Genomic DNA, 11,471 nt, shown 5'->3' with positions numbered 1-11,471 from the left:
AGGAGCCTTTGTCAAGCTTAAGAACATATGGAAGTCAAGCAGTATTAACAGACACACTAAGATCAAACTGTATAATAGCTGTGTCCTATCTGTTCTAATGTATGGTGCTGAATGCTGGAGGATGACTGAAAGTGACATTAAGAAACTATCAAGTTTTCATAATGGGTGCCTCAGAAAGATCTTGAGGATATTTTGGCCAGAAAAAATAACCAACAAAAATTTGTATGAAACAACTAAAACAACAGACATGAGGACTTTACTAGTGAAATACAGATGGAGGTGGATAGGCCATGTCTTGAGCCCACAGATCACAAGAGTGGCACTCAGATGGACCCCAGAAGAGAAGAGGAGGAAAGGCCGACCAAAAACAACGTGGAGGCGAACTGTAGAGAAAGAGCTAAAAGAGATAAATCTTACCTGGGGAGAGGCAGAGAAGATAGCTAAGAACAGAGAGGAATGGAAATCCCTAGTCCTTGCCCTATGTACCTCCGGGTGCAACAAGGACTAGGTAGGTAGGTATAAATGACAAACAAATTCATTATATCAGACACATGATTTTAAAGACTTTTTCCTGCAATTTTTCGAGAGTAGTTTACTCTGCGAGAAAATGAGTGAGAGAATTATACAAAAAGGTGCTCCAAGAAACAGATGTTTCGCCTGTTTTAGCACCATTAAAGACATATCTATATCTAACAAGAAAACATTGATGTAACCATCAATTGTCGCCCGGGAAATATATAAAGTAAACAATGAAAATGAGTCTTGATCAACAAACCGCTTCGATATGTGTAAAAAGGCATGCGTCTAATTGATGGAGACGATATTAAATGTTTCTAAAAACTTGTAGTCTGATAAAAATCAATCAAAAACGATACCATTTTAAACTTGATCAATTCCTCAAGTAAATGCTGGCTGCAAAAAATATAAATTGAAGTTAGACACACGCATCATTTATATTTAAAAATGTATTAATTTTCAATTTTAGAATATAAAACACGAATTGTGCAGAGTACGTTTTTATCCGAGAAGTAAATTTCGATGTTCTAAAAAAAGGGACCTGTCGTTGTTTCGATAGAAAATGATAAGTAACTTTATATATTAAATATGAAAAACATATATATTTTTACAGATTCACTTCATGGAAGTAAATATATTATGTATCACGTAATTTATAAACGGAAAGAACATTCTGATTAACAATCTTTTCAATGTTTAGAAAACCTTTAATTCTACATAACTACTCCCACCCCAATCCCCATACACCAACACTTAAACTTATATGTATAGAGCAGCCCGGTCCTCCGGGCTGCAATAATATGATATTGGCACTAAAGTTAAAGCAAAAAAAAAAAATATCCACGGATAGTAAGACAACGATAAATACTATTTATCATAAAAACTACGATCGAAATAAATTAATGTTAAAATAAATAATTAAATTAAATTTATTAGAAATAATCTTCTATTCATCAGAATTTTTTCAATAATATCCAAGGTTCAATGCCCAAATTAGTATACCGATCATAACGTAATGGAACATCAAACAGGCTTTCCTTCAAGTTGAAAACATCGACCTTTTCTGTCAAGTCGAAAAAAATATGATTTTTTTTATTAATGCAAGTCTATTTCAACAATTCCCTAATTTCACACAAAAAGGTCAGTTTACAGATCCCGTTTTATTCAATCAAAGGCGACAGTCTTTTTAAAATTAAAAAATCACATGACTTTTTTGTCGTGAGAAACCGTTTTCTCTTGGTTGACGGAAAAGACGGAGTACCAGCTGAATGCATAAAAATTTTAATCTGCATGTTTGATGTTATCAAGGTTATCTGTACATGTAAATCTGGTTTTTCATAAAAGCCAATCTTCCAAGCATTACCATGATCAAAATATCAAAGCAATGCCTCCAGCAGTTCTCTCAATTTTAAGGCATGACAGACGGACGGATGAAAGACGGACGCGGACAAACACCGAGCCAAGTTATCCGGAGATATCGCTCTGCTTTGCAAATGGCTCAAAAACATAGAAAAGAGGTTTAATATACTGAAGCATACGTGAAAACCCCCACTGAAAGAATAAATTCACAAAGTAGCAAAATCCAGAACGCGAAAAAGTCTATGGCCGATGACACATCATTCCATGACATTGATTCTTCTTTTTCTTCTATTTCTTCCATGCCTTCTTTCTCGTTTCCTTGTCTGCTTTTAAGGTATCTTTCATTAACTTCCATAACTTTATTGTTGTCCATACATTTACACTTTTTAAGAAGACATCCATATTGTAAGGAATCTTTTCCCCCTTCACATCTCATACGCCTTTCCATTCGTACAAAAAAGCGGAGTACTTTTCCTACTTTTCTCTCTTCAGTTCTATGGTGTAATCGGAGTTGTAGAGAGGTAATCATAAGAACAAGAATGCCTATACATAGCTGCAAAATCAAATAAATACTAAGGACCGAAACTGAGTCTGAGTTTATCGGAAGCTCGGCACTAACCATGGTTAAAAACACTGCAAAGGTAAGAAATATCGTTACAGCATAACCCATTTTTTCTCCGGCGTCGGCTGGAATGATGAAGACAAGCAAATTCAAAACACCAAGAAAAATTATTGGAAGGATCAAGTTCATGACGTAATACAATGGTTTTCGGCGAAGATTTATTATAAAATGTACATCTGTTTCGTATGTTGATACGTCATATGTCGCATCAGTTGATGTCACTTCCCAAACGCTGTTCTCCACAAATTCGTAATATCCGACCTTATCTGATGAAACTGTTAGGTTAATTTCCCATCTGGAGTAACTCCATGTCTTAAAGCTGATTTTACACGACTGTTTGTCAAACGGATAATGGGAAATATCAATATCACATGATGATTCAAATACCATGTATGGATACCAGTACACAGTTCCGTCATAATCCACAAACAAATAGTAAAAATCACCTCCCAGGGGCTTAAATGATGTGAAGCCATTCTTTAAAACAATATCAGGCGTCCATATATCCTTCTACAAAATAAATACGCGAATTAATTTTATTCATTTTTTTTTTAAAGTTTCATGTAGATCTTACTTCAGGCTGTATATCAACCAATATCATCTACCGGGTTTGTCAGAGACCTTCTACAGGAATCTGAGACTGATTACATTGATTTACTATGAAAATTTACATTGGAATGTTTTGAAATTTACAGGCCTATTAAAATCTCTGTAATGACATACCAATGTAAACTTTCCAAATACATGTATGTGAAAATATAATAAATAAATATACAATGAAATGCTGTGAAGTCATTTTAATTCTTGGGGGTTAATGTTTGTTGGTAAGCAAAATTTGACCTGTTCTTGTGGATGTAATTTCGTGGGTTACTCGTAAATACGATGATTCGATGAATCAATATGTTAGCAAAAATAAACGTTCGTGGAGATGTAAAGAACTGCGGACGATAGCATTGTTCTCCCGCCTACCTCAAAGTCAATTTTCAAAAGTTAACATATGCGATGAATTTTTGATATTTTTTATAGATAATTATATGGATTTTCATAAAACAATGCTTATTTGGGGAAACAATGAGAGATAACTCTTAAATTTTGGTAAAACCTGAGTTTTTTTTACTACGGAAAACGGAAAATATTTTAAAAACATCTTTCCATCCCGTGTCATAAAAATTCCTTTTTACAGGTAATATGGACTGTTATTTCACGAATTCATGTTAAAGTTTTTTTGTCTGACACGGGGGGGGGGGACATATGTTTATTGACAAAAAACGACAAAAATGCTTATTTTCCAACAATTCCAAAGCGATTTACAACTGAATCATTATATTTTATTGATATATTTATGTTTTATTTATTTGCCTAAAACATAAGAAAAGATATAAGGAACATTTAATGATATCCAAGACTATTTCAAAATATGGTGATGCCTGAAAGTCTGATTTCAATGGAAATTTTCGTCTACCCCCCTTTTTTCAAGGGCTAGATGTTTGACTAATTTACTATCTAGCGCTGGTATTGAAACAATTCATCAATTTCCATTGAACTGTTCTTTGTTTTTGAACAAAGTATATTATGACAAATTGTCATTTATATTGAATTAAATAGTTGCAAAATGTAGGCGGGAATCGAGAGTTAACGTGCGTATTTCTTTGTGGATAAGGGTGACCCACGAAGTCCTTGAACATTTGTCCCCCACGAACAATGATGATTCTAAATTCGAGCTCTAAGGCCCATTCAAACAATACAAATCAGGAGACCACACACAAACATCTAAAACACCAGAGGTGGGATCAGATGCCATAGAAAAATGAGCATCCCCTGTCAACCGATCACACCCGCCGCGTGCTCTTTGTCATGATTGGGGAAATAACGGGAAAAATCATAGACAATTCAGTGAGTAAATAATGATCTAACAATTACTAGTAGTATGGAAAACGTCAATTAGTATTTGCCTGAAAGATACGCATTGAGCAATAACTCATTCTCTATATTATAAAGAGCTCAGAGAATAATTTAAGAGTTACTATAATTGGAGGACCCTTATCCAGTTATATGATTCCGACTAATGAGGAAACACTTACAGACTAAAACTATTTTTTTTTCGGATTTTTGTCATTTGATATCTATTACAATGGTCGCCCGCGTGGCGCAGTGGTTAGAGCGTCTGCTCTAGAGTCGCGAAGTAAAGAGGCAATCCTTACGTTGCGGGATCGAATCCCACTGTGGGACGTGGAGACCGGTTCTTCGGATGAGACCGTATAAACCGAGGTCCCGTGTCGCAGTAGGTGCAGGCACGAAAAAGACCCCTCCCTGCTCAATGGCCCTAAGTGCCAAGAATAGGACAAAATTTGCAGCTCTCTACCGGCAAGTTGTGGCACCTCCATTTGAGTGAAAAATTCTCGATAGGGACGTCGTTAAACAATATACAATCAATCAATCTATTCCAATGACCTAGTAATGTATGCTGATTTTGTTTAAGAATACCTGATGGTATTATTATAATTTTAGATTAAGTATACCTTGGAAAATCATCAGTGGGAAAAGTACATTGTAAATTTCATGTAAGGTACACTGTACATTATGCATGGACTTAATGCGATATTGTATTTGCCAACAAAGTCATTGTTTCGACCAGATAACTTACAAAATGATGACTTTAAACTATATTTCCTTTTAACATAAGAACAAATTGCATCTAAGAACTAGATAACAACAAATAACTATTTAAATTTCATACTATAGATACTTTGAAATATTATCAAAATATTATTATAATATCAAAATATTAAAAATTCATACTTTTTATCTAATAGTTTACTGTAGTAAACTATTGTATTTTTTGCTTTTCTCTAAGTATGCATTACTGAAGCAGTTGGTCAACCGATAATCTACATGTAAGAAGAAAGTTTTGGTTTTATTGCGCCCTAAAAATTTAATGTTCTTAAAAAGTTATGAAATTGGCTTTATAAATAGTTGAGTAGAAGAATATGATAAATCATTAAAGAATATGGTATGAAGGAGGACCATTCTGGAAGTATGACGTCATTAATTTGGTACATTTCTAAGTTTAATGCAGAATAGACTCAGAATGACTCAGAAAATAGTGTCTTTAGAAAATAGTGTCTGCCACCATCTCCCACATCAGTTTTTGGATATATTATGTAAAATGCGTTGAAAAATCATATATCTCAAAATCTGTGTGGGCGACGGTGGCAGAGTATGTTTTCTGAAAGAAAACTCCACTGAAAATTGATGTCTTCTGCAACTTTTTAAGAAAATACGGGAAAATGCACAAGTTAATGACGTCACAATTAGCTTCAGGAGGTCATATAAGTAAAAGGATTTGTGTATTCTTACTGCATGTAATTCCTATTATTCAGAAAGAATAATTTTTAATTTCTTATGTCACTTTCATATTTTAGAAAAATACAGGGCTTAATTTGTATTGAAACTGTACTTAACCATTGATTCACTCGAAACAACAAATAAAGGATAAAGAAAGTGGGGTAAATTTTTTTGTTTTATTACAACATTATTTAACATAAACAACTCTATATTTAAAAGATAAATACTGTTTTTTATTCAACATCTGTTGTCGGAAGGTCTGAAGAGGGCATTCAAAAATCTGTTAAAGTTGCATTTAACATGTTTAACCAAAAAAAAAAAAATATCTAAACTTCGCTAAAATCATTAGCATATTTCGAAATTTCTTTTTTAAAAAGAAAAACTAGAAAGAATTAGTTCCAGATCAATTTTCAATTTCTGAAAAGACGTAGTCTACTGCCAAATCAGTTGATAATATAAGAATAAAAAAATCCCGTTTAGAGTCAATATTTCGCAAATAACTAGTGGCCGTATTTGCAAGTGCAATCCATCGTCAAGTTGAATGTTGACTGAGGTATTTAATAAATTTGTTAGGCCATTATTTTCACATTGACACGTATACATATTTTTCCTGTTTAACTCATCATGGCATAGGGCACACGGAGGCTGTGACCGGTACAGGGGATGTTCACTCCTCTATGGCACCTGATCCCACCTCTGTTTGCATAGGTCTGTGTTGCCCTGCTCTAATTAGTATTGTTTAACTGTACTTTTGAGTAGATTGCTGTTCGTTTTCTTCAGACTCATCAATTGATCATTACTCTTCATTTTATAATTGATAAAACCGAAATATACATATATATATATTTTCAATATTATTTGAACGATTAAGAATATAAATGAGGCAAACAATTTCATCGCCAAATATTTTTTTTCGTGAGACAAAATGTTTGGATTAAGTTAAACAAACCTATTTCTAAATACCGGTATATCTTTATCGATAATGAAAAATAAAGATTATTTCATCAATGACAGAGATCTAATTGAAAATTAAAAATATCCAAAATACAAATTCAGAGCTAAAAGAAAGAAGAAAACACGAATTAATTAATAATCGTTCTTCCACGGTAAAAGATATGAGATTTAAATTAATTAATGCAAATATAAATTAAAACAAATGCAAAGTGAGAAAAAATTAAACCAATCAGTGGATAAATGATAATCATTACAACACCACATATACATTAGAGGTTACAGCATTTCATATGTCATATGACACACTCTAACAGAGATGCTGTACTTTTGATCAAAAGGATTAGTTTGATTCATTCAAACTGAAAAAGAAAAAAATTGAAAAGAAAATAAGATGAATTTAATTTTCTTTTCAAAAACCAACCTGATTAAACTGCATCCAGTAGATACCAGTTGTGGTTTCATTCCAGGTTAGGAGTTCATCTACCCATGTGACATATAAGTATGCTGTTGTCACCAATTTTTGGTCCACGGAGTTTACATCATTCACGCCAATCAGCCAAAGGCTTGTTTCCATTTTCAGTGAATCCCCCTGGTTTTTGATGGGGCGGATTTTACTAGAATAATTTGCAAGCAGGGAGTCTGTCAAGGATTTGTAGTCTTCGATAGTGTAGGATAGATGAGTAGCCCCCGCAGGACTTACACAAAATAAAAGTCCCATCAGTTGAAACCAAATCATTTTGTCAGTCCTGAGTTGCACAATAGATGCATAAAAATGTTTAACAATAAAACCCCGATAAGCTGCAATTTATAGTACTTTATACTGTTAAAAACCTTATTAACATAATTCAATGACCAATAATCCATGTAGAAACAAAACAGCAATAGTACATGTGCCTTTGCTGAACTTTTAGAACCAATCACGTTATAAAATACGAAAAAAAGTCCAATCAATATGCACCAAAATTAAATACCCAATAACTTTATCATTATGCATGTATTGCAATGGCTCTCTACCTCTGATAAGTATCTTCTCGAAATAAAGCAATATGTACATGTAAATAATGATCATTCTGAAAATAAATACATATGGCTTTACAAACATTGAAACGGCGGGTCGATCATACAAAGTAATGGACACATTTATTTAATTTCTCATTCATTTAATTCATGTTTTTAAAAATCTTTCAATAATTTCAGATTTTATTATATTTAAGGAATGAAGCTTACTTCCTGAAGCTTCATTCCTTATAATTTAATTTCGATGTAGACAATGTTTAAATTTTTCCATTTTTCCTTCGGAAAATGGCTTCAAATATAGCATTGTTACAACGCACTTTGAAAAATTACGCACTTTGAAAAAAATTTTCAAAGTGCGTTAAAATTTGGGACCAAGCTAACGCACTTTGAAAAAAATAATTTTATTTCAAAGTGCGTTAATATCGACCATATTAACGCACTTTGACAAAAATGTAAAGATTGATCAATATTCCTTCAAATAATCGGTATGATAAATAACAGATTCTGGTTTGATAACTTTTTTATGATAAAGTCACTGTAGGACCTGAGATATTGACGTTTTAAATATTAAAGGTTTTGATAAAATAAAAGGGAAAATTAAAAGGTCTTGAAAAAAAGAGTGACGATTGTTTAAGTCCATTAATTCGTTTCCCCCCTTTTTTTTAATTGTAGTCTTTGATAAGTAGATGTAAAGGTGTATAGGGAGCACTAACAGAGGACAGCTTCAAGCAACTTAGCATTTATCATAATACAAGAGGCCCACGGGCCTTATAGGTCACCTGAGTATCATGTAACAACTTTCCAGTGATTGTATTTGGTTCGTGCTTTAATCAAAAAGCCACAAATTTCACAAATTTTGAAGGAGGCACCATTGCTTATCAAAAGGCAGATTTGAAAGCATCAATTTATTTTTAGTTAAAGTACTCCCCTGGTACCCCTGACCCAGCGGCCCTGAAATTATCTATTTTGAAAGAGACCCCTTTTTTCATTATAAGGCCAGCATTTTTTAATGTTTAGGTTTAGTTATGAACATGAGAATTTTTGATAAATCAATTATTAACATTTGTACATTCTTTTTTTATGCTATTCTAATAGGCTCCTTACAATTGGACACATAATACTTACAAATAGGAAAGTAGAACATTTAATTGCTTATTTCATCATCTGCCAGCTTGGGCCTGTCATATAATTTTTTCGATGTTGGTCAAAATATGTTTTAAAAAATCAATTCTTTAAAAGTCTTTCAATTTTCATTTCATTTTTTAAATATATGTTAGGTGAATATGTAGACAATGTTCTAAAATTTACTTGATGCCTAAAATTATAATTCCTATCATAAAACAGACAGGGAGTATTGGGAAGTATGGTGAACATTTTTTCAATTAACTGTAAAATAATTTTTCTGGCTGATTCAATTCATACTACATGCCTGTATATACTTGTATATTCTTGCCGCCTTTTAATAGTTGATTTTTTTTTATTTCTTCAGGTTATTGTTTATTTCTTCCTCAAATGGACTTAACTTCTCCCATAGTTTTATTCATTACATCTGATGCATAAGCAACCCTTTTTAAGAATGATGCTTAGACTGTAAGCTATAACAGAGACCTAAACTGTAACAATGTCGCTGGCAATATGCAATAGCTACCACGGGCAGTTTAAAACCTGGGGAAGAAAAATTATTTACAGACAGATACTTTTGAAACGAATACATAATTATCTCACCAGCATGTCATTGTGTAGCAAAGTTGTCAGCATTTTATTTGTCCTTTGAACGGGTGAAACGTTTTGAATGGCATTCATTTCGATGAATTTTACACTAAACCAACCTCAGATCTAGCTTTATAATTCAAGTTTATTTACCCCCCCCCCGTTTCATCTTAAAAACGGAAGTGCGAGTTCGTAAATTTGAAATCTCGATCCCGACTCAAATTTGACATCGGAAGAAAAAAAAATTTATTTTTTTTTCTGAAAATTCAAAACCTTGAGCAAAGGGTTTGTAAAACTGAAAATAAAATAAATCATGGCCTTAAATATGTATTTAGGTCATTAGTATGTTAACAAGGAGCAAAGGATAAGATGTTCAAAGAATTCTTTCATTTGACTATTACAGCCCCACCCTAAAACAAGAACCCCTGACCCTGGGGCCATAAAATTCACAATTTTGGCAGAAGCACTCTTGCTCATCATAACTATGTTCTTAGTTAGTTTATTTAATACCTAGGAGCAGAGAAGAAGATTTTCAAAGAATTCATGTATTTTCACTATATAATCAATAGAGCCCCCCCCCCCCCAACACCAGAATCCTTGACCCTGGGGCCATAAAATTCACAATTTTGGTAAAGGCACTCTTGCTCATCACAACTATGTACTTAGTTGGTTTATTTAATACCCAGGAGCAGAGAAGAAGATTTTCAAAGAAATAATGCATTTTCACTACCTACTTATTGAACCCCGCCCTAGCACTTGAACCCCTGACCCCAGGGCCATGAATTTCACAATTTTGGTAGAGGACTCATTGCTGATTACAATCATGCAAACAGTTTGACTGCTTGAAGTCCAGGAGTAAAGAAGAAGATTTTTAAAGATTGCATTAATTTTAGTGGTTTTGGCCCCACCCCTCAGGCCCCAGGGGGGCAGGGATCATGAAATTCACAATTTTTGTTCCCCTTTACCCATAGATGCTTTGTGCTAAATTTGGTTGAAATTGGTTCTGTGGTTGCAGAGAAGAAGCTGAAATTGTTCAAATGTTAACGCACGGCGCACGACGGACGACGGACGACGCACGACGACGGACGAAAACGGATAGCAATAGGTCACCTGAGTTTACTCAGGTGACCTAAAAAAGGGGCCAATTTGATTGTTCAAAGCTATGAAAATTCTTTCTCTCTCATACGTTTTACTGTACTTTAAAATTTCTAGTTTTCATCTGTTTTAATTAACTCATTTATTATTGAAAGTTTTCAACGTCATACCAGTTAGGTAAATACATAATTATATGAATGTTTTGAATATAGCATAGACTGGGCGAAGGTCCAGGGGAGGGAATGGGGGGCTAAACCCCCCACTTATTTTAGAAAGATATATACATCGTATAAACATTGAAAATGCAGCGTACCCTTTTTAGGTTTATTGCTCCCCTCCCCCGTTTGTTACCGACACCTATGTATTGGAAAGATAAAGATTTGGACTGAGGGATCTTATACCCGTCTTCTCCTCTTTTCGACGGGAGTAAATCAATTCATTTTTGAGGTTAGGGTTAGGCTTAGTTTTTTGAAAGATAAATAACAAATAAAATCTTTCCATGACTAAAATATGATTTTTTTTTCAAAGTGCGTTAAGTGTGTCCATGGTAAAATATATTGATGCAGACTCTTAACGCACTTTGAAAAATTTTTTCAAAGTGCGTTGAGTTGGTCCCAAATTTAACGCACTTTGAAAAAATTTTTCAAAGTGCGTTGAGTTGGTCCCAAATTTAACGGACTTTGAAAAAAATTTTCAAAGTGCGTAATTTTTTCAAAGTGCGTTGCCACATAGCATATTTAAAAAGTTCACGTCAAGCGGAGTAATACGCATTTGACATTACTCATTGTGACGTAGGCAAGTTATGTTATACAAAATGGATAAAACCGTTTAACCAATCAAATATCTTGTTACA

At 33.5% G+C, this 11,471-nt stretch overlaps 1 protein-coding gene across 1 annotated transcript; it reads right to left on the bottom strand.

Annotated features, from left to right (window-relative positions):
• Positions 1–1,947: 1,947 nt before the first annotated feature.
• On the bottom strand, positions 1,948–7,532 carry LOC134241059 (neuronal acetylcholine receptor subunit alpha-7-like). Its single transcript, XM_062723153.1, has 2 exons — positions 7,218–7,532; positions 1,948–3,007 (listed from the first exon to the last, which is right to left on the bottom strand). Exons 1-2 carry the CDS (start codon positions 7,530–7,532, stop codon positions 2,036–2,038), a joined length of 1,287 nt encoding a protein of 428 aa, XP_062579137.1. The 3' UTR covers positions 1,948–2,035.
• Between the last annotated feature and the right edge of the window lie 3,939 nt (positions 7,533–11,471).

The sequence above is a fragment of the Saccostrea cucullata genome, unplaced genomic scaffold, assembly GCF_032062105.1.
Source record: "Saccostrea cucullata isolate Sc308-1 unplaced genomic scaffold, CSIRO_AGI_Scuc_v1 ctg3001, whole genome shotgun sequence".
Classification (NCBI taxonomy): domain Eukaryota; kingdom Metazoa; phylum Mollusca; class Bivalvia; order Ostreida; family Ostreidae; genus Saccostrea; species Saccostrea cuccullata.
Note: the sequence above shows the minus strand (reverse complement) of the source record. Positions and strands in the feature narration are given on the sequence as shown.

Bases quoted from the DNA above. Each gene is read 5' to 3' on its own strand.
- LOC134241059 (XM_062723153.1), bottom strand. From the start codon at position 7,532: ATGATTTGGTTTCAACTGATGGGACTTTTATTTTGTGTAAGTCCTGCG. The intron at 3,008-7,217 runs GTTGGTTTTTGA...TTTATTTTGTAG, and splicing joins ACTGGATGCAGTTTAATCAG to AAGGATATATGGACGCCTGA.